This window comes from Zootoca vivipara, chromosome 12 (assembly GCF_965207765.1).
Source record: "Zootoca vivipara chromosome 12, rZooViv2.hap1.1, whole genome shotgun sequence".
In the NCBI taxonomy this organism is placed as follows: domain Eukaryota; kingdom Metazoa; phylum Chordata; class Lepidosauria; order Squamata; family Lacertidae; genus Zootoca; species Zootoca vivipara.
This window is the reverse complement of record NC_142595.1, coordinates 40083954-40106991: the sequence shown is the minus strand read 5'-3', so window position 1 is coordinate 40106991 and position 23038 is coordinate 40083954. Positions and strand designations below refer to the sequence as shown.

Sequence of the window (23038 nt, the reverse complement as noted above, 5' to 3'; positions counted from 1 at the left end):
ATTTCCATTTTTGGCATTTGTTGTTTTTTAACATGGAACATACAGAGTGCTGTCAGGAAACATGGCAGGTGGCTTTTGTGTGCAGATGGCTACTGAGAGAACAGTGGTGTGAGAGGAGAACAGGGAAAGCAAATATGCCTGTGGCTCTTGGGGCACCTACTGAGGGATTTCTGCAGTGTAGCAGCCTCCCCAAAGGGTGGGAATGAGGAGGGGTGCTTTGGCTGTAGAGGAGGCCAGGTATTATGAACTCCTTAGGCTCTTGTTTCATCTCGCAGCAAGTCAGTCACCACTTTTTCAGTGCCATGGGAATAATTGGGACTTGAGCAATTAAGACCCATTAAAACAAATAGGAACTTAAGTGGCTTAACTTTCCCTGGGTTGCACCTATAGATTCTCTGGCTTTAAAATGATTATAACAGTGCAAATAAAAATGTTTGTTTGTTTATGGCTATTTTATGAATGAGTTTCCTTATTAGCAGAAGCAATAGAAAATGAAAAAGGCATTTGATTTAGATCTCAGTCAGACATTGCTGGCATGGTGTTAAAGAAGAGAAAGCTTTTGGTGGTCTCCAGGTCAAATTCTTTGTATCCTATAGTGTGTTATTGCAAATTATGAATTTCAGACAACAGACATCTGCCCCAGTTCAAGCAATACACAATTGGGCTTATGTCTGTTGGCTAACATTTGATTTGACTTCTGCTGTTTTTAATATTCATAAAATGTTTCATTTTAAAATTGGTTTCTAAAGTCCCCAGTACTGTAGTTCTTATTTTAGAGTTGCCATTAAACTCTCCAACAACATTTGGTTCCATTTTAATTCCCTTCTAGAAGTGAGAATGGGCCTTGTAGCATTGGAGCAGTTTGAATAGCATAGTCTTTATCTCTTGGGTTGCCTGCCATACTTGAAAAAATTCTTTCTTAAATGTCAGCCCACCTCTGAGGCTACCTTTAGTTGTTTGGTCCATTACTTGTTGGTTATAGAATAATTTCTGCTGCTTAACTTCCATTTCCTGTGCACTGTAAAAGCAAGATCCATTGGAATCAATGAACTTATTCCCACATAGCTTGTGTAGACTGTAGTGTGTTATGCCCACTTTACAGACAGAGATTGAGACTGAAAAACAACCTGTCTCAAATATGATTTCCTCCCAAAAATACTATAGTACTTGGAATTTGGAATATAAGGACTAAAATCTATTTTTATCCCCCTTTGCTAATTTGCTATCTGTTTTAGAAAGCTGTTTGTTTGCTATGCATTGGGGTTCCTCTTAAGCTATTGCAACCAAACTTTGCACAGTGGTTTCTGACATCAAGGAATAGGTTTTTATCTGTTTGGATGCCATTGGATGCCATTTTGAATCAAGATGGCAGACTGAACCTTTCAGGGCTGCCATATTCTGCCTTGATCAGACCATACCTGGAGTCCTGGGTCCAGTTCTGGGCACCACAATTTAAGAAGGATTTGGGCAAACTGGAACATGTGCAGGAGAGGGCAACCAAGATAACTAAGGGTCTGGAGGAACAGTTAAGGGAGTGGGCAATGTTTAGCCTGGAAAAGAGACTGAGAGGGGATATGATAGCCATCTTAAAATATCTAAAGCAGAGCTTTCCAAACTGTGTGTTAGTGTGTCATGCAAATGCTCCCTGCGCTCCTGCCGGGACTGGAAAGGGGTTAGTTTAACCTCTGGTTTGCTAGTAAACTGAATTACAGTGTCGCAAAATGATGCATGTCTAAAAGGTGTGTCACCAACGTGAAAAGTTGGGACAGCTCTGGTTTAAAAGGCTGTCACATGGAGGATGGAGCAAGCTTGTTTTCTCCTACTCCAGAGGCTAGGACTTGATCCAATGGATTCAAGACAGCAGATTCCGAATAAACATCAGCAGGAACTGTCTAACAGTAAGAGCTGTTCAACAGTGGAACAGACTCCTACAAGACGTGGTGAATGACCTCCTTCCTTGGAGGTTTTTAAGCAGAGGTTGCCCTCTGCAGAGGTTGGATGGTCATCTATCATGTCTGATCTACTGTAGTTAAAATATTCCTGCATTGCAGGGGTTGGACTAGATGACCCTTGGGACCCTTTCAACTCTATGTTTCTGTAACTTTGGCCACTGATTTCACAACTGCACTGATTTTTTTTTTAATTTCATTAAATTCCCAAGCAACACCTGGCATGAGGCTTCCAGCTTTAAATGTTTGGTGCTAAAATAGTACCTGCGGTCATAAATACACTTGCAGTGATTCCCATCTAGCTCTGTGGAACTCAAGCTTTGACAACTGGGCTGTAGGATGTGTGCCTATTGTTGCTTACATGAACAGTACCTCAAGCTCTAATAAAATATTGTTATGCTAGTTCTTCTGTTAATATAGGAGACAAATGTGAAAACACAGACGCCTGATTCATGCAGCCCCCTCTCCTCTTTAACCTTTCTTAGGCTCCTGATGTCAGTCACAGCTCTGGCATCGTGTCTCACCAATGTAATGAGCACAAAATCCAAAAGATTATACACACTGAGAGGGTTGCCAAAGAATTAGCGTAGCTCCTTCTTGAAATATTCTGATGATTGCAGCCCAAAGAGGAGCTGTGTCTTCCTGTGTTTGCAGTCCCTTTTCTTCCTGCATAGCATGGCAACATTTGATGTGCTTAGTTTCACTTTTCTTCTAGCCTGAGAGTCTGCTTCCCTTGTAGCTGTTGCTTTGTTTGAAAATTCCCCTAAGCAACAGAAGCAGCAGCAGTGACAAAAGACAGTTTCAAAGCTATAGAGAGCCTGGGGGGAGGTGGACAGGAAAAAGAAAAGGTGCTGTGTTTGAAACTATGATGAATTTATGATTTGGGTCATGTTTGTTCAAACAAGCATCAATGACTGGGGGAGTCAGCCTTAAAATTCCATAAAAGAATAACAGTTTGTAACACTCAGACCTGTAATTGCCCAGAATCCCCTCTCCCTTCTGCTCTAATAAGGTTTATTGGAAATATGCTTAATGTAACTTGGTGAATTTGACTTCCAAATAAGTCACTTTGGGTTGGGGTGGAAATGAAACTGAGTATGATGGCCATAATCTGAAGGTCTATATTCATACCTGGGCTTACCTCTATTTCTACTATTAATAGTTCATACAGTACTGTTACTTTGCAGAAGTCTCCCCCCCCCTCCCCTGTGTATGTCTTTATCAGGAGGAGTGAGGGAAGATCACTATTCTCACTGATAGATGAGAGGAACTTGTTCAAGTCTATAAAATGAATCCATACAGAGGTGGGACTTCAGTTTACCCAAAAATTCTAAATCTGCTCTACACAGTTTTTATAGCATTCCTCAAGAGCAGCCACTAGTGTATCTCACTCACTTGAGCCCAGATATAGACATGTTTATTGCTTATATTCTGAGAACAGCTTAGAAGGAAATTGGACTGCTCACATCAGAGCCACAAGTCCACATGTAGATCCTTAACTGAGAAGAATTATAAACTTTTTTTTCATTACAAATTGCAAATCACCATGAAATGCTATGGAGCAGTCCTTGATAACTGGAAACATGCACAAAGTCCTAATGTACATTGTTGCCTTTTAAAATACTTTTTCCTAAATGCTTTGCTTGTTTTGTGTTAATGCCTTCTTTTCACCTGCATTCTGCCTTTTAATGAATATTACAGCTAAAGTATTCCTCTTCTTTTCATATCTGGGGCTCTTACTTTTTTCTGTTTAATCCACATTAATTGCTGCTTGAATGCTTGGAGAATTTTACTGGGGTATGGTTCTCCGGTGTTCAAGCAGTGCTGCAGAGAATCATAGTGTGTGATCTGCATCCTGTCCCAGTTGTCCTGCTGCCTTTCCCCTGAGAACCCAGAAACCTGCAACACAGGCCAAGGCTGGAGAACATGTGACCCTCCAGATGTTGTCAAACACCAGCTGCTGACCACCTGAGCCAGCATAGTCAGTGACCCTGGGTGGAGTTCCATTCCAGCAGCACCTGAAGGGCCACAAGTTCCCCATCCCTCATCCTAGTCTCCAGTTGTGTTTTGTCAAGTATTGGGACAGAACCAGTGTTTGAAACTCCCATTTTTCTAGGTGCATTTTGTGACAGGGAATTTCATTAGCACGAGTAGTTTCTGAGCTTAGTACTGTGCCTAATATTTCAGATTAAAACTGCAGAGTGGAAGGAAAGGAGGACCTTTTTCTGCCTCCGCACTTCTAGCTACTCTCTAAAGACTGGAGAAGAGACCCTCTTAATAGTATTAAGGGGTGGGCATGTGAAAATTGAAAATAAGATTTTAGCTGCAGTTCATTCATTTTCAGCTTTGTATTCTTGTTATAAAAAAGTGTGCCTAGACATTCTGTTGTTGTGCCCATAACCTAGGTTTAAGGTGCCATTTAGCTCCTAGCTTTCATATCTCAGTTTCTAACACTGGGCAGAACCAAGAAGCACTTTATTTCAAGGAGTTCTGTTTCCTGTAAAGGCTTTCTGCATTGTTAATGCCTAACAAAATCTCTTCTCAAGGATTCGGGCCTTGCTCCTGTGGGTGATGTGCGGGATCCCAGACGCAGGATGTGGTCCAAGAACAGAGACATTTCCCTCCCTGTCCCAAAGTTTAAGGTAAGCTACAGCCCACCTGATCATGTATCCTTCTCCAAGTCTTCCAAATCCTCAGCACAGCATTGCTGCCCCATCTTCCTTACCTGGAAGCCTGGTAAATGTCCAGGAGTGACTAAGTGTATAGCTTTATGCCAGGCTGTAAATTAATTGACTGAATTCACTCTTAAGAGGAGAAATGTGGTGGAAGGGAGATTTGGGAGTGCAGGAAAAGAGGAATGGCAAAGAAAACTGCATGTCTTTTCATTCTTGTACTCATTGCTGAGTTCTTTGAATATCTTGTTGTGAAATGTCAGTGGATGATGAATGTGTACCTCCACAGGGGAAAGCTGGGTTCAAAAAACAGTTGAAAATTCTTCAAAGGGGAAAAAGCTCCAGAATTTGCCTTCGTAATAAACTGGACAGATTAAGAATATCTAAAGTTCATTGACTCTAACAAATTGTCTGGATTCATGCAGATATGGCGATTTTGTCTTGGGAAATTGCTAGGGTGGTAGTGGGGGGCAGGGAAATGCGGTGTGTTTGAGGTTATCTTGTCTCGGGTGGAGTTTGACAAGCATCATATAGGAGGGTCAGGAATCTTGAATGCACTGATGAAGGGTCCACCCAGCAGTTCTGCAATCTCTGAACCTCTATTGGTAGGCCATTTTAAAGCTTTTGCTGACTATCCAGAGCATTGGATGATTTTTCTTAATTATTGGGGTGGGGGTACGCTCTTTGGCAATTGAATTAGCCCCCTCGCCCCATCTCCCCTTTTGTTTCTTCTGCAGCTGGATGAGTTCTATGTGGGTCAGATCCCTCTGAAGGAGGTGACCTTTGCCCGGCTCAATGACAACATCAAGGAGCCCTTCCTGGCGGACATGTGCAAAAAGTATGGAGACATTGAGGAGATTGAGATCCTCTACAATCCGAAGAACCGCAAGCACCTGGGCCTCGCCAAGGTGCTCTTCACCAGCACAAGGGGAGCCAAGGAAACTGTCAAGAACCTGCACAACACTTCGGTCATGGGCAACATCATTCATGCTCAGCTCGACATCAAAGGTGCTTGTCCTCCTCTGGCCGTACTCTCAGTTCCGTCTTGCCACCTCAGAGTAGTTCAGAGTAGTTCCCCTTTCCAATAAACGGCTTTTCTCTCCACAGGTCAGCAACGAATGAAGTATTATGAACTGATTGTGAATGGCTCCTATACACCCCAGACTGTCCCCACTGGAGGCAAAACACTCAATGAGAAGTTCCCAGCAGACTCGGTGAGTCTGCTAAAGTCTCACATTTGAATTGTCCAGGTTTAGGGCTACTTTTCCACAGGAAGCCTCACCGAAGGATTTTCTTCTGTATCCAGGATATGATCCTCACTCCTGATTTTTAAAAAAATAGCCATCCTTTGACTCTCCCCCCCCCCACTACTCTTCTGTCTTCCCTCTCTGCATTGCCTGTCCACAAGGCTTCTGCCACCTGCTGGTTGCCAATACCCATAGGAAAACTGCTCAAGTCCTGCTCCTTTGCTAAATGATTGGTATTTTCTCTTGGAGGGGGCTGCATCCAAGTCAGCTTGGAATTAACTACATGACTGGTCCCCATTTTTCAGTCTAGGTGGGACTGCATGGTGAATAATCTGCTCTCAATTCTTCCCTTTTGCAGTCAGAGTCCCGAAGGCGCCACTCAACAGACTCCTCCTACGCTAGTAACACAATGCCTTCAACGCCTGGCAATGGCACACCTTCCTCTCAGGACACTCCATATTCCAGTGGTAGGCAGGATACGCCTTCTTCGTATGGCCAGTACACGCCACAGTCTTCCCAGGGGACTCCGTACACTCCCCGGGGAGGGACGCCATATTCTCAAGATTCTGCTTACTCCAGCAGGTGGGTGATTTATATGTATATCTGCCCTAAGCCCTGGGGGAGTGATGTCAGTGGCATTGCATCCTTGAGCCAGCCTGTGAGGGCTGGCTAAGTGGAAGAGAGCAAAGAGAAGTCTCTCATGGTACTGTCTCTTCTTAATTTTCCTCCTCAAGGCAAGGGACGCCAGGCTACTCTAGCTACCAGCCAGAGCCAACATCGTACAAATCCCGCCGACATGAGAACAGCTTTCCAGACTCGTACTCGCGTCGGCATTATTCTTCTTCGTCCTCTTCCTCCTCCTCGTCGTCTTCTTCCTCTTCCTCCTCCCACTTCCGTAGCAATGACCACCACTACCCTCCCTATAATCAGCAGTTTGATGGTGGCAGTGGCGGCAGCAGTGCTGCCACAATCAGCAGCAGCAGCCGGTACCAACGCCTCTCATCCACCTCAGAAGGGCGCCCGTCTTCTTCCACCCCCTCCTCCTCCTCTCATCGCTCCCACCAAAGAGAGGACCCTGGCTTCCATTCCCGGCACAGGGAGCGCTCCCAGAGGGATGAGGCGACTCCTTCCTCCACAGTCAGCACCCCCACGGTCACCACCCCCTCCTCCTCTTCTTCGTCGTCTGTGGCCACCACAGCCCCAGATAGTGCTCAATTCCAGAACAGCCACGGCTTCCCTCAGCAGAGTGCAGAGCCCTTTCCAGCACCCAGCATTCTCTACCCACCGTACACAGCCACTCCGGAACCTTTCTCCCTTCCCGTGGAACCCCTTGCCGTGGACCAGGACTACCGGCTGCTCCCCACAGCCGAGACTTTTGCTGCCAACTCCTTGCCTCCCACCGAATTTCTTGCTCAGGAAACTAAAGAGAACACCAGCCCAGTAGTGGCAACTGTTGCAGTGGCCGATGACCGGTCCCATTCCCCTGCTGTGCAGACCTCGCCAGCCCGGTCTGGCTCCCCTGCGCCTGAAACTACCAACGAGAGCGTCCCTTTCACTCAGCACAGCAGCTTGGACTCCCGCATCGAGATGCTGCTCAAAGAGCAAAGGTCCAAGTTCTCTTTCCTCATTTTGGACACGGAAGAGGAAGACGAGGAGAAGGGAGGGCCCAAAGGAGTGGAGCCACATGGACCCTGCACTCCACCGCCTCCCCTTCCTGTCAGTTTTGAAGATGTGGTGCCCGCGCTGGACATGGGATCAGGAGCAGAATCTCCGAAAGCCAATGGACAAGATAGAGTAAGTTCTGAGGGTTTTGAATGTGGTTGAATATGGCAGCTTTGGGGGGGGGGGCTCAGTGAAGAACCGAGCCAGCTCATTGGCCATAGAATACTGAGTGATTTGAGAGGGGTGGGATGCAGTGGAACATTCTGAAAGAAGGTATAGGTGGCAGGCTATTTGTTGAACTGTCTCTTCTTGTTGTAGTTGTAGAGCAGTGTCTCTACACGGCACTCCACGTGTTTGGATGTATGTCCCATAAATTCAGCAGTCCTGTTTCCTGCACTTGCAGATCTTGGGTTTTGAACCATTAGAAATGTTTGTTGGGACAGTTAACAGGGCATTGATGATGGTGAACTGTAGGGAGGTGCTGATTGCAGAAATCCTTGCAGGTATCATCTCATCTCCTGAATATCAGCCGCCTTAACAGATGCTGCATCCAGCTTTCTAAGATTTTATGCACAGTCACGAGGGTTGGAACTTACTTAGGTATCTTTGGTGTCTTAAGAATTGGGAGAATGAGAGATAACTTGAGGCTAGGGGTTTTATGTTTGACTTTGCTGGCATGAAATTTGAATTAGTTTCAAGATTATTATTGTGTAGTGTGAATAATTTAATGATATTGTTGGGGTTAGACAGATGAAAAGACAGGCCGGCAGAAATGGGGAATAGTGTTTTGGGAGGTGGTTTGCAGGAATTGCTTTCAGGGAAATGGGTGATGCATGCTGCAGAAGCCAGACAATTGGCTCACTGTGCTATCTCCCTCCCTCCCCTTCTCCTCCCAAATAAGGCATCTCAACAATCTTCAGGTGAAGACATGGAAATCTCTGAGGATGAAGCAGAGGTCGAGCCCCCAACCCCTGTGGCAGGGGTGTCTGAACCCCATTTTTCTGTGATGCCGTCAGCCCTGGGCCACATGCAACTGGGCGTGTCCTCCTTTACCCCCCACCACCGACCAGAGCCTCCCCCCACCTACCCGATACAGCCTCTCATGTCTGTCTCCCTCCCGCACCTGGCGGGCAAGACCCACTCGCTCTCCAACTACGGCCAGGTTGGCCCACGGCATGCTCACCGCCTCTCGGACTTCAGAGGGCGTGCGGGGGTGGTGGGCGGAGGCCGGGGTGCCCCCCACATCTACGACTTTGTCAACTCCATGGAGCTGATGAACCGGCTGGGCAACCAGTGGGGCGGGATGCCCATGTCCTTCCAGATGCAGACGCAGATGCTGAGCCGCCTGCAGCAGCTGCGTCAGAGCAAAGGCCAGTTTGAGGACCCTTTCCCCTACCACCGGGACGCGGCTTCCTTCTGCGGCCGCCCCCTCTACGGGCACGGCTACCTACTGGACCAGGCTAACCGCCACTTCCAGAGAGACCAGCTGTTCATGCAGCAGCCATCAGCAGTGGGGGCCTCAGAGCAGCAGCAGCAGCATTCCTCGGAGCAGCCCCCTCTGCCACCCCCACAGCGCCTCCTTGATTTCCGGGCCGCCTCATGGGGATACCAGGAGGAAGTGGCTCCACCCCCACCTCTTCCAAAGGACCCCCATGCCTCTGTAGTGGACAGCGTCCTTGAGACACTCATGCAGGAGATGAAGAGCATCATGCAGCGTGACCTCAACCGCAAGATGGTGGAGAACGTGGCTTTCAACACCTTTGACAAGTGGTGGGAGCGCAAGGAGGAGAAGGCCAAGGTGATTGTGCGGGGGGTGGGGGTGGGGAAGGCTGCCAAGAGCCTCAGTCTTGGAAGGGGTGAATGTTTGAGACACAATTCCTAACTCTTAGGAATGGGGTGTTGAGGGGGTTGTGGGGATTTGGGAGAGCTGTGGGGCCTGCTTTGCAGCGAGGGGTATGAAAGGCTTAAGGTTTTATTTTTCTTACCGATACAGTGAAAGTGCAAAGTTCCCCAAAATGTGGGCTGCAAACCCGCCACCCAAAAGCCACTACAAGCCTCGCTTCTGCAACCTCAGGATGGCAGCGATGCTTGCAGGATGGCATGTGGGGAAGTAGAAGCTTAGCAGAGGTGTGAAGTGTGTTGAAGGCAGCAGGGTGGGTTAGTAAAGAGGTTTGGATGATGTAGGAACAGGACAAATGGGTATGAAGAGACACAGGGAATGTGGAGCAGATAAACCTAATGAGATATCTGCATTTAGGAAATGAATCTGTCTGCATACATGGATAGAAAGGGTGCTGTTTAATCAACTTTGACAGAAGCTGCTAAAATAATTTCTGTCAAAAGTCTCTGTGTTCTGCTCTTTTTGAGCATGCGATTACCAAGGGTTTGCTGCTCTGCCTGCTCCTCATCCCAGATCCTGAACCCTCTTCCTCAGCCTCTCATCACTGCTGCTAATGCCCAGCTCTCATTATCTGCAGCCTTTCCAGAGTACTGTCAAGCAGCCAGTCAAGGAAGAGGAGAAAGACAAGACAAAGCTGAAAGACCCTGCCCTGTTGTCTCTGGTTGACTGGGCCAAGAGTGGCGGCACTGGCGGCGTGGAAGGGTTTGGCTTTGGGACTGGCTTTCGAGGAGTTCTGGGACTCCCATCCTTCAAGGTGAGGGCCAGCTTCAGGATCTGAAAACCTTGTTTTGGTCAGGAGGCTGCAAGTGGATGGGGGTCATAAAAGACAAAATCTGGTTTGAGCACTTGCTTGAGTGATGGCTCTCTAAGCCCTTCTCATCTCAGGCATCCTCTTGTTCCAGGTGAAAAGGAAAGAGCCATCTGAAATCTCGGAGGACAGTGAAGTGAAGCAGCCACACCCATCTACTCTTGCTGAAGAGGATGAGGAAGGTCAGTCCCTTCAGCCCTGGATAGTTATGGGTGATGGTTGAATTTTTTTTCATAATCAAGGGAGTGTTTTCTATTCTTAAATTAACTCCATCTTACCCTCCCTCTCCCCTGTTCCACCTTGCAGATAAGGATTCCTCACAGGTACCCAAAAGCTCCAAGAGGGATGATGAACGGATCAAAGGGCCAGGAAAAAGGCGGAAACTTTTTTGCTTGGATAGTGAGGGAGAGGAAGCATCTGAGGATTCATCCTCTGAGAAGGTGAGAAGAAAGCACCCCTTATTTATTTGTTTAGGTTTTGGTTTATACACTGCTTGATTGTAATTGAAACCTCAAAGCAGTTTGCATTTGGGCTGTTCCTACCACTATGAGAAACCTCTAGTTCAGGCTTCTCAACCATGGGTCTCCAGGTGTTGTCATACTGTAACTCCCACCATCCCTGGCCAATGATCCTGCTAGCTAGGGATGATGGGAGTTGTAGTCCAGCAATGTCTGGGGACCCAAGGTTGACAAAGGCTGCTCTAGCCAGTTTCAGTTCCCCCCAGCAATCTCAGCCAGGACGCAGCATAAAGCAGTTGAATAGGTCTTTGCGGTAGAATTCTTAAATAGCTTGGATCCTAGAGCTCCCCTTTCCCTCACTGTGCCTGACCAGGTGCCTTGTTGGACCCGGACCAAGACTGCACTCCTCCTTTCCTACAGTTTTAAATGACCATCCCCTGCGAAGCCCTTCAGCATGCCATCTCTCCTCCGTGGCTTTCAATGAGCGCAGAGCCTGATGAGCATTTTACTACTCACTTAGCTATGCTGTTATGTCCTTGGCATGGTTGGACAGCTTGACTGCCCTTTGCTGCTGGGTTTCCAGGCCCTCCCTTTTCTTCTGCGTCTTCTCCCCATCTGACCTCTGCTCCCTTTTCTTCAAACAGCTGAGGCAGCCCTGAAAGCGAAATCACTTTCCAGTTGCACTTTTAGCCTCAAGTCATTCTGCAGGACTTGAGTTCCTTTTTGAACTCATGCCCTCTTCAAGCCACTCTGACTCAGGAGTTCGAGCTGACATTTTGCCATGCGTACCCTTTCCTGCTGCTAATGGGCTTGTTAAAAGATTTCGCCCCCTGAGAAACATTTTATGCTGCTGTCTTCACAGGAGGAGGAGGAGGAGCGGAGGGAGGAAGGTGAAGGTTCTAGGGAGCGCGGCACGAAGAAGGAGGAATCTGAAGGTATTGACAGTTGCCAGTCACCAGAAATGATGAATTTCCATCACTAACATTGTCCTTAATAACAGACTATTGACTTAGGTGGAGATGAAAAATAGTAGGGTCTTCTCTAATCCGTGTGCTTCTTTTGGTATGAATCATGTCCCTTCTGCGTGTAGTTTCCCTATCAATGCATGTGGCATCTCCCTTTACTCTGTTCTTGTAGCACTCAGGACACTTCTCTGCCGAAAAGCCAGCTGGTCATCAGCACTTGGCAGAACTACTGGGTTTTATATACTCAGTAATTACATTCCTTCTTCTACAAAGCTAAATGCTACAACCTGTGGAAAATATGCAAATTTGGGCATATTTTTATTTGCACCATTGAATTAAAAATGTTTTACATAATTCTGCTTTTGCTATTCATAGAGAGGGGCAAGGAATTTTGTGGATCATTGAAAACCCAACCCTCTGCAAGAAATGTTGTTCAACTGTCTCTCCAGCCTTTGACATTTCAGTAGGCATCCACCTTGGCCACGTGCTTTCAAGTGTATCTTTGCAGCCATGGGGTGGTATTAAACTAAGTCCTACTCAGAGTAGACCTGTTGTTCATATCTATTAACATCAATGGGACCACCTATGAGGACTAGAAATTGTGTTTTTTTTTTAAAAAAAAAAAGTTAAGTGGAAGGAGAAATATTTTCAGAAACTGTACTTTGGACCAAGACCACATTCTGCTCTCTACCTGTGCTATGCGTGGGAGTGTGACATGCTCACAGCCATGCTGCTGGTCTTACCTGTCCCCTTTTATCCCTTGTGCAGATGAAGGTGAGAGCGACGGCTCCTCCAAGTATTCTCTCTATGGCGAGTCCGATGAGGACAGTGACAGCACTTCTGATTCAGAGAGCAGCTCTTCGTCTTCTTCTTCCTTGTCCTCCTCTTCATCTGATGAGGAGGAAGCTGAGAGCATGGAGGAAATGGATGAATCTACCATGGACAGCTGCCCCACCGAGCCACTGAGAGACCTGGAAGAGAGAATGCGTCAAACCACAGGCGCTGAGCTTGATAAGAAGAAAACAGAAGCAGGCCTGCTCCAAGGTGAGATGCTCTACCCTGAGTCTTCCAGTCTACCAGCTCTGCCTGGGAGATGGGGAAAGTGTTGAGAGCAGCTGGACAAATTGCAGAGCGTTGGGAGGCCAAGGTGTGGATCGCCATGTTTGCACTCATTGTCTTACCAAAGGGCTGGTGAGCCACATATACATTTTCCCAACGTTGTCCCAGTTCCATGGCTTTCAGTTCCCGCTGTGTCTTGACGCCACCCAGCTTTACTGCTCTACCCCAGAACTTCTGCCTCCGTCCAGTCCTGCATCTCCTGTGGGAGATGTCTGCTTGGATGTTTCATTATTGTTTCAAGCTCAGTATGTCAAAGACTGCCTCACCTTGTATTTTCCCAAATCCCTTCTCTCATTATCTATTGACAATGTCACAATCCACTTGATCAGAAGCAAGCCTTGGTTTTCCCTTTGGTCCTTCTTATTCAATCAATTGCCAAATCATGTCACTTTCCCCTTTACAATATTATGGAAATTTTGCCCTTCCTCTCTCTCCTCAGCCAAAACTCTAGTCCTGCTTATTTCACAACATGACTGCTGCAATTTTTCTCTCTGGTTTTCCATCAACTCACTGTGGTTTTCTCGCATCTATCTCACTTGCCAACATTATTGCCAATATTATTCACCTCTCCCACTGCTTCCACACTATTTAAATTATACCACTGCTTGCTTGTTGGCTTTGTTTCCTGCTCAGTCTCCTTGTTCTCACCTTAAAAATTGGTGACCCCACACTCACCAGTGCACAATTTATCTCCCTCATGCAGGCCATGCGGCAGAAGGAAAGCCTGTTCCTCTGAAGGATGGCATCCTGGCCCTGCATCTAGAAGAGAAGGATGTTGGGACGGCGCCAGAAGAACGACCCAGGCCGGAAGAGCGACCTTCCTCCCCTATCCCACTACTGCCACCACCCAAGAAGCGCCGGAAAACAGTCTCCTTCTCAGCTCCTGGTGAGGATGACGAGATCAAGGCGGCATTTGAGAAGCCACTGGAACCAGCTCCTTCAACGCTTTTGCCTCCGCCACCTCCTCTTCCACCACCACCTCCACCGCCTGTCCCCACAGAGGTAGCACAGGCCCCCTTAGTGCCTGTAGAACCCATGTTACCATCCCAAGTGCCCTTAACCTCGGAACCCCCAGCTCCAGTTGCCTCTCCCCTGCCTCCTGCAGCGCCCCCTGCCAAGGCAGTGGCCCCTGCCAGCCGCAAGAGGGAGACCCCCAAAGCCAACCAAAGAACAATCAGCAACCTGCCGGCTGACCACGCTTCCCTGGTGAAGTGTTGGACGGACGAGCTGCTTCCAGCCGGCCGGTCCCGGAGCCGCTCTCGCTCCCGGAGCTCAGAGCCCCCACGGGCACCCCAGCCCCCTGGAGAGGACAGGCTGCACCTGCGCGAGCGGATGGGCGCTTCCTCGCTGCTGGAGCTGGCGAATCAACCCAACCTGGCCGTGCTGGCGGACGTGGCACTGAAGATGCCCGGCGCAGGCAGTGAAGACTCTGAGGAGACAGAGACCTCCGATGAGGCCGAGGAGCCCAAGGCCATGCCACCAGTCCCCACGCTGCCCCCGGAAGTCAGCAGCATTCTGATGGAGCATAACTACGCCATGGCTGTCCGCGCAGCACCTGCCTCCCGCAAAGCCGACGAGGCGGTGTTGTCTGGCGCCGCCGACCTGCCGCGTGTGGATTTGTACAGCGAGCACATTGGCGAGGTCCTGGAGGCGCCTGAGGAGGTTGTGGCTGATGCCAGTGAGGTCAAAGCTGAGCCTGACGTGGGTGACCTGGTTTCGCTGCCCCCGCCTCCACTACCTGAGAAGCCCAAGGCAGCTGTCCCACAGCAGCAGCAGCAGCAGCAGCAGCAGCAGCAGCAGCAGCAACAACAACCACCCCAGGCCAAGAAGCAGCCCCAGTGGCTCAAGGAAGAGGCCCTAAAGGACCTGGGGACCTTGCACTTTGGGCCTGAGGACCTGTTCCCTTCAGAGAGTGAGGAGGAGGAGGAAGAGGAGGAGGAGAGTGCTGACAGCAGCGACGAAGGGGAGATCCGCAGGCGCTCCCTCCGCTCCCACTCGCACAAGCATGCCCCTGCTCAGCCACCTCCGCTGCCCCTGGCCTTTGAGACGCGCAGTGAGTTTGAGCAGATGACAATCTTGTATGACATCTGGAACTCAGGGCTAGACCTGGAGGACATGAAGTACCTGCGGCTGACGTACGAGCGCCTGCTGCACGAGGACAACAGCACGGACTGGCTGAACGATACCCACTGGGTCCACCACACCAATATCCTTCCTGGAGCGAATGGCAGGCGATTCTGGAGGGTGGGGGCTGGGTATCTTTGCTGCGAATGCATCTTGGGGTTGTACCATTTTGACTAGCAGGGCTTCCTCCACTGGTATCTGGGTATTGTGGTTTGCTGCTACCGAGAATTCTGTTTTAAGATCTTTCCAGATCCAGCAATGGCGAAAGCCAGAGTTGTGTGTGTGAACAATTGTCCCCATTATTGGACTTAACATTGTACAAATGAATAGGTATTCTGCCAAGTACAGGTGCCCCTTGTCTAACAAGGCCAGCAGAGGCACTGGGGGCAGGAGGGTTAGGTTGCAGCTGCTGAAATTCCTAGCATTTAGCATTTAGCAGTTGTCTTGTGAACATTTCCCAGTTCTGCAGTAGTTGGCAGGTTGTGCCATCATCACCATTATTGTGTTCCATGCTAAAGATTCAGAAAGGTGAGTGGTGAAAGTGAAGGTAAGTCTTTTGGGTTTTGTTTTATTAAAAAAGCAAAACCTGTAATCTTTAGAAATGCAAAGCCACAGAAGAGGGAACAACATGAGAGTATGTTTTACACTATGGTTACTTTTGTGGGTTTGGGGGCAGTTGTTGTTATAACAAGATAAGAAATTGGGAAGCTTTAGTTGGTTGCATCCAAAGAAGTCATTGTACGAGGGGAAGGATTTCCCCTTGTGCAATGGAATTTCCCTTCCCTCTCCTCCCCTTCCATCCCCCAAATATGCTCTGGAGGGGTTCCCTTTACCCTCAGGAGCAGATGGCGCGGGAGAGAAGGGAAGGTCCATTGCATGAATGGAAGTCATTACACTCACCCAGTAATTTCCTGAATTCAACTCCATGCCCCTTCCTCGCCCCACCCGTCATTTCTTCCAGGAGGCATGAGGTTTAATTTTGTTAATGGAAGAGATGCATGTATGGCAACCTTTTCACCAAGGGCAAGGCTTCTGAAGAGGGAAATTTGCTTGCTTGGCCCAAACACAAGAGGCAGAAAGAGTCTTGTGTCCCATTTCCTTGCTCCATGCTTTTCTTTTTCTCCTTAACTCTCCCCGCCTCCACTCACAAACATTGCGAACCCCAAGCGGAAGCGGAAGTCGTCAGACCTGCGGGAGCACCAGACAGGCTGTGCCCGCAGCGAGGGCTATTACCATATCAGCAAGAAAGAGAAGGACAAGTACCTCGACGTCTGCCCGGCTACCGTGCAGCAGCTTGATGCTGCTGACGTACAGGTTAGACCCCTCTTTATGCTCCCTGTGTGGTTTTGGGGTGAGCCTAGAGTGACTAGTAAGGGCTGTTATTGAATGAGGGCAGGGGTGACGAATGTGTGCAGACATACATTTTAGAAAGTGGGGGACTGGGCTTACTCCATATCAAGAAGAAATCCAACACTACCAGAGGTTTGGGGGCCTTTGGTCCTCCATATATTGCTTCAACCTCAACGCCCATCACCATTGGCCATGCTTGCTGAGGCCCATGTGAGTTGAAGTTCAGCAACACCTGGACAGCCAAAGGTTTCCCACACCTGCTCTACAGCAAGGTGACCCTAATCACCTTGAGGTGAGAGGAGCCAAATTCTGACATCTGTACGTGCTATGCAGGTTAAGCATTTCCCCCCCCCCTGCTTCTTCCTGTTGTTGTTGTTTAGTCGTTTAGTCGTGTCCGACTCTTCGTGACCCCATGGACCATAGCACGCCAGGCACTCCTGTCTTGCACTGCCTCCCGTAGTTTGGTCAAACTCATGTTCGTAGCTTCGAGAACACTGTCCAACCATCTTGTCCTCTGTCGTCCCCTTCTCCTAGTGCCCTCAATCTTTCCCAACATCAGGGTCTTTTCCAAGGATTCTTCTCTTCTCATGAGGTGGCCAAAGTATTGGAGCCTCAGCTTCACGATCTGTCCTTCCAGGGAGCACTCAGGGCTGATTTCCTTAAGAATGGATAGGTTTGATCTTCTAGCAGTCCATGGGACTCTCAAGAGTCTCCTCCAGCACCATAATTCAAAAGCATCAATTCTTCGGCGATCAGCCTTCTTTATGGTCCAGCTCTCACTTCCATACATCACTACTGGGAAAACCATAGCTTTAACTATACGGACCTTTGTCGGCAAGGTGATGTCTCTGCTTTTTAAGATGCTGTCTAGGTTTGTCATTGCTTTTCTCCCAAGAAGCAGGCGTCTTTTAATTTCGTGACTGCTGTCACCATCTGCAGTGATCAAGGAGCCCAAGAAAGTAAAATCTCTCACTGCCTCCATTTCTTCCCCTTCTATTTGCCAGGAGGTGATGGGACCAGTGGCCATGATCTTGGTTTTTTTGATGTTGAGCTTCAGACCATATTTTGCGCTCTCCTCTTTCACCCTCATTAAAAGGTTCTTTAATTCCTCCTCACTTTCTGTCATCAAGGTTGTGTCATCTGCATATCTGAGGTTGTTGATATTTCTTCCGGCAATCTTAATTCCTGCTTGGGATTCATCTAGTCCAGCCTTTCGCATGATGAATTCTGCATATAAGTTAAATAAGCAGGGAGACAATATACAACCTTGTCGTACTCCTTTCCCAATTTTGAACCAATCAGTTGTTCCATATCCAGTTCTAACTGTAGCTTCTTGTCCCACATAGAGATTTCTCAGGAGACAGATGAGGTGATCAGGCACTCCCATTTCTTTAAGAACTTGCCATAGTTTGCTGTGGTCGACACAGTCAAAGGCTTTTGCATAGTCAATGAAGCAGAAGTAGACGTTTTTCTGGAACTCTCTAGCTTTCTCCATAATCCAGCGCATGTTTGCTATTTGGTCTCTGGTTCCTCTGCCCTTTCGAAATCCAGCTTGCACTTCTGGGAGTTCTCGGTCCACATACTGCCTAAGCCTGCCTTGTAGAATTTTAAGCATAACCTTGCTAGCGTGTGAAATGAGCGCAATTGTGCGGTAGTTGGAGCATTCTTTGGCACTGCCCTTCTTTGGAATTGGGATGTAGACTGATCTTCTCCAATCCTCTGGCCATTGCTGAGTTTTCCAAACTTGCTGGCATATTGGGTGTAGCACCTTAACAGCATCATCTTTTAAAATTTTAAATAGTTCAGCTGGAATATCATCACTTCCACTGGCTTTGTTATTAGCAGTGCTTTCTAAGGCCCATTTGACTTCACTCTCCAAGATGTCTGGCTCAAGGTCAGCAAACACACTACCTGGGGTGTACGAGACCTCCATATCTTTCTGGTATAATTCCTCTGTGTATTCTTGCCACCTCTTCTTGATGTCTTCTGCTTCTGTTAGGTCCTTACCACTTTTGTCCTTGATTATGGTAATCTTTGTACGAAATGTTCCTTTCATATCTCCAATTTTCTTGAACAGATCTCTGGTTTTCCCCATTCTATTGTTTTCCTCTATTTCTTTGCATTGCTCATTTAAGAAGACCCTCTTATCTCTCCTTGCTGTTTTTTGGAAATCTGCATTCAGTTTCCTGTATCTTTCCCTATGCTTCTTCCTAATGAGTTATTTAGTCATTTCTACCACCTTGGCACAATGTTTCTTTTTGTAGTGTTGGGCAAAGATCTGGAACAAGACCCCAAAGCACCATCTCCCTGCAGTTGTTCTTGAGCACCTCCTCTAGCTTTGTAAACGACACCCATGTTACCTGCAAGTTATTTAAGCATATATTTTTAGCTGTAAGGGCTAAAACAATCAAATGATTTTCAGGAAGCAGAAAAACAACACAAAACACCACACTTCTGCAGAATTGCAGGGCATACACACATACCCTGTAAATAACACTGATGATGCTCTCATCTTCACGCCAAATTTTGTGCGGTACTTCAAGAGGCTTTTGATTGTGGCATCAGTCCGTAGTAAGCATGTACCTTATATATTGGGAGTTCTGTGTGCAGGTCCAAACTGACTTGGGAGCAACAAAGGTTTGCAGGCAGGTCAGCCTAAGCACACCCCACACCCTGGGTGTGCGACGGCCCTCTTCTCTCACTGGGTCTAAGAAAACTGGGAGGGGAAAAGAAACATATTTGTTGCCAGTTCAGTTTGAAGGGTCGCACAGTTATCGGGGGAAGCAGGGGCTGACTAAGAATCTAAAGGAGGTGCTTGTGCATGTATAAGAACACAGGCTGTTGCTTTCTATTGAGTCAGACCATTGATCTATCTAGCTAGCTCCTGTGAGCACTTTTGAATACTGACAACATAAAATGCAAAAAGGCAGGGGAGTCTTCTCATTTTGAAAGTACATTGTTTGATAGTTGTGGGAAGTTACAGTACCGTTCTTACTGCTTCCTAAGCCTGCTTACCACCCTCTCTGAAGCTGGGTAAATGTGCAGCTGGGATAGTGAGCCACTTTTAAAGAGTGTCCCTTTCCAAATGTGTGACTCTGCAACAGTCCTCGGTGGTGTGTTCCCCTCCCGCTGTGAGCGGAAGGATTTTGTTTTCATTCATTTTCAACCACTTCTTCCCTCCTCCTTCAGGGCACCAACCGCATCCTGTCCGAACGGCGATCTGAGCAAAGGCGTCTGCTCAGTGCCATTGGCTCCTCCGCCATCTTGGATAGCGACCTTCTGAAACTCAACCAGCTGAAGGTACCCAATTTGTCTTGTTAAGCAAGTTGAAAGAGTGGAGCAAGCAGGAGATGCGCCCTTGGCTGGGGAGATTAAGAGTGTGATCCTAGTATATCCTTGGAAGGCAGTGTACTTGGCCTGGCATGCATTTCAAATGCTGAGGCTTCCCAGAATTGGGCATGGAGGGCTTCTCAGTAGGGGGTGGCTTTCCTCACAGAGCCAATCTTGATCCCCGTGATGCTTTAAAGCAAGTTGCACTATATAGATAGCAAGGAAGCTTTTGGACAAAGATTTTGTCTGCAGTTCACCAAAAGCAATTGTTTTTGCTTGAAAGGTGTCTGTAAGCTCAGATTTACTTGTTTGAGGGACTCCAGATAATGCAGTTGGCACAAGATCTAACTGCTGTAGCTGAGCCTATGCAGAATTTGGCTCTCCACTATTGGAAATAGCATTGTGGGGGCTGTGAGTGTGTTAGGAGTGTGAGGGAAAATGACTGGGGTTAATGGGAGAATAGAAACCATATATATTGAGCCATGGCAACCTATCCACTTATAGTGTGGTTTTAGATGACTCTTTGTCATTGGTGAAGCATGTGTGCATTGAGCAGAAATCATCAGGCAACGCTTTTCTAGAAACCTGAGGACTAAATAATCTCAGAGGTTTTTTTTTAACAAACGTCTGCAATCCAGATGGTATGCTGTGAGTTTTGCACAAACATGCACACTCAGCCTAGCCCCAGGCTCCCATCTGTCCCAGATAGCACATAAGTATCTCACTGCTTCTCCCATACCCATCATTCCTCTCCTCACCGTCCTCCTCTTCCCTGTAGTTCCGCAAGAAGAAGCTACGCTTTGGTCGGAGTCGAATTCATGAATGGGGCCTCTTTGCCATGGAGCCCATCGCTGCTGATGAGATGGTCATTGAGTACGTGGGTCAAAATATCCGGCAGGTGAGCAGTGAGTGGAGGAGACAAGGTCTAGGGAGGAATTCTTGTTTCTGCTGCCTTGATGTCTTGTATGAGCCTGTCTTTATAACATGAGAGCACCAGTCTTGGTCCACAGCCTTGGTCATATCATTTTATCTTGTGTTTAAAACAATCGTTTCGGAAAGCCTAACTTCATAATGTGGCTGGATCGCTCCCATCCCTCACAGAAGCATTCTGGCTTTGTATGGCTGGTATTTAAAGGTGATGGTGCCAATAGTTAACAGGGTGGCTGCAGATATCTCTCTACATGTTTTTTGTGCCTCTGATTGTGTTGCATTAGGAGAGCTTTGTCCAGGATTTCACCACTACTTTGGTTTTTGAAAGATGACCCCTTCCCTAAGCCTGATCTTGTCCCCATAGTTCCTTGATTTATCTTGGTTTTTTTTAAAACAACAACAACAACAACAAAGGCTTGTGGGAAGGTGACTGTGACCAGTGGGCTAGTGCAATGGGGAAGTAGTGGGGAAAAGTACCAAAAGAAATAAGCTTGGGCTCTGTGAGGTTCCTTACTGAACTGCATTTCCTCATTGGAGGTGATGAAATATATGCATGAATATGCAAGCAATTGACACCAGAGGGTGCTCTGGAGACTGCACAGAGCAGGGCTGCCTTTTCATTGCTGCCTTGGGAGGACCTGTTTGTTTCCTGAGTGACAGTTCAGATTGCTCCAACCTTTTTTGCAGCGACACCCAAGGAATTTCCTTCCCAAATGATAGGCATGCTTCTGAGAAGCACTGCACCAACAACTGTCAATTTGCAGTTTGGCACTGGGAAAGTTCCTTAACTGTTTTCAGAGGGCTGCAGCAAAAAGGAGTCTTGATGGCACAAGCTTTTGTGGACAAGAGCTCAGCTCATGCACCTGATGAAGTGGGCACTTGCCCGCAAAAGTGCATTACACCATTTTTTATTAAGCTTAGTTTAAGGTGCCTCAAGACTCTGCAGTTCTTTCTCTGTTACCCAGCACCAAATGCTGGCACATTCCACCTCCTAGATCAGAGGTGGGGGAACTTTTTTGGCCCAGCAGGCGAGCTTGGTCATCTCTCTCTATGGGCCAACTTTGACAGGCAGGCAGGACAACCCGCCATCGCCTGCTATCATGATGGCAGGTGATTGACAGACCTGCCTTGCACAGCATTTCCCCAGTACCCACCAGCCATCTGCTTATTGGGTGCTTAGGAGCCTCAACGCTTCAGCTCTCCTTTCTGTAGGGATCAGCTGCGTGATTTAAGTTCCCATCAGATGTTGTCACATGTGATGTCAGGTATGGGGCAGGTGGCCATGGTTTGGGGAAAACCAAACCTCACAGGACAAATCTACCCCAAGGGCCAGGGATTCCCCACCCTTGTCCTTGATGGGCAATCCCATCCCTTCCATTGACAGAGCAGCCTTGCTTTTTGTTACATGGTCCGTTCTTGAGTGTCCTGACTCACTCCTTCTCCTTCTCAGGTGGTGGCTGACATGCGCGAGAAGCGGTATGCGCAGGAGGGCATCGGGAGCAGCTACCTTTTCCGCGTGGACCACGACACAATAATCGACGCCACCAAATGTGGCAACCTAGCTCGCTTCATCAACCACTGCTGCACGGTAAGCTATGCGGACATTGTAAAGGAAGTTCTCATTAAATGCAAAATAAATAAAAAATTTCTTCCAGCAGCACCTTAGAGACCAACTAAGTTTGTCATTGGCATGAGCTTTCGTGTGTACCAATGACAAACTTAGTTGGTCTCTAAGGTGCTGCTGGAAGAAATTTTTTATTTATTTTGTTTAGACTATGTCAGACCAACACGGCTACCTACCTGTCATTAAATGCATTTATTCATGCAATGTTTTTAATGAACCTACCACTTTACAGAGTTACATGAGCAGGGAAAAACTCCAGTTTAATTTATGTGCATTGTTCTCATTTTGAAGTAGACTAAGCTGCCCTTGACAGACACTGGTGGTGCTGTGGGTTAAACCACACAGCCTAGGGCTTGCTGATCAGAAGGTCGGCGGTTCGAATCCCCGCAATGGGGTGAGCTCCCATTGCTCGGTCCCAGCTCCTGCCAACCTAGCAGTTTGAAAGCACATCAAAGTGCAAGTAGACAAACAGCGGGAAGGTAAATGTGCTGCTCTGGTTCGCCAGAAGCGGCTTTGTCATGCTGGCCACATGACCTGGAAGCTGTACGTCGGCTCCCTCGGCCAATAACACGAGATGAGCGCCACAACCCCAGAGTAGGTCACGACTGGACCTAATGGTCAGGTGTCCCTTTACCTAAGCTGCCCCTAATGTGCCTGCTTCCATGAAAAAGGTCAATAAATCCTGACTGGGGCACCGGGAGCAACTGAATTCTAGAAAGAAGCCCCAGGCTGCTGGTTCAGAGAGTGGGGAAGAGAGTTCACCCTTGTTACTGGCACTTCTTTAGCTTCACATGCAGCGCTTCCACACACCTTGGGAATCACAAATGGAACCTTTGGGGGGGGGGGAGGTTGCTCCTGGCTTACAAATGAGTAACGTAGTGAACTAGTGAGGTGGTGCTG

The 23038-nt window shown here is 47.9% G+C and overlaps 1 protein-coding gene across 4 annotated transcripts in view; it reads left to right on the top strand.

Moving 5' to 3' along the window:
* The window catches only part of SETD1A (SET domain containing 1A, histone lysine methyltransferase), a 33155-nt gene that overhangs the window by 4505 nt on the left and 5612 nt on the right, over window positions 1-23038 (top strand). For 3 of the 4 annotated variants that reach the window (XM_088656356.1, XM_088656357.1, XM_088656358.1), the window contains exons 4-19: window positions 4496-4591; window positions 5359-5629; window positions 5729-5835; window positions 6227-6450; window positions 6603-7662; window positions 8432-9328; window positions 10008-10184; window positions 10333-10420; window positions 10545-10678; window positions 11559-11631; window positions 12430-12705; window positions 13484-14986; window positions 16049-16218; window positions 19444-19554; window positions 20363-20482; window positions 21965-22102. In XM_088656356.1, coding sequence (XP_088512482.1) covers window positions 4496-4591; window positions 5359-5629; window positions 5729-5835; window positions 6227-6450; window positions 6603-7662; window positions 8432-9328; window positions 10008-10184; window positions 10333-10420; window positions 10545-10678; window positions 11559-11631; window positions 12430-12705; window positions 13484-14986; window positions 16049-16218; window positions 19444-19554; window positions 20363-20482; window positions 21965-22102 — 5445 coding nt within the window. The remainder of the gene's footprint in view (window positions 1-4495; window positions 4592-5358; window positions 5630-5728; window positions 5836-6226; window positions 6451-6602; window positions 7663-8431; window positions 9329-10007; window positions 10185-10332; window positions 10421-10544; window positions 10679-11558; window positions 11632-12429; window positions 12706-13483; window positions 14987-16048; window positions 16219-19443; window positions 19555-20362; window positions 20483-21964; window positions 22103-23038) is intronic. The other variant, XM_088656359.1, reaches the window with a different exon arrangement.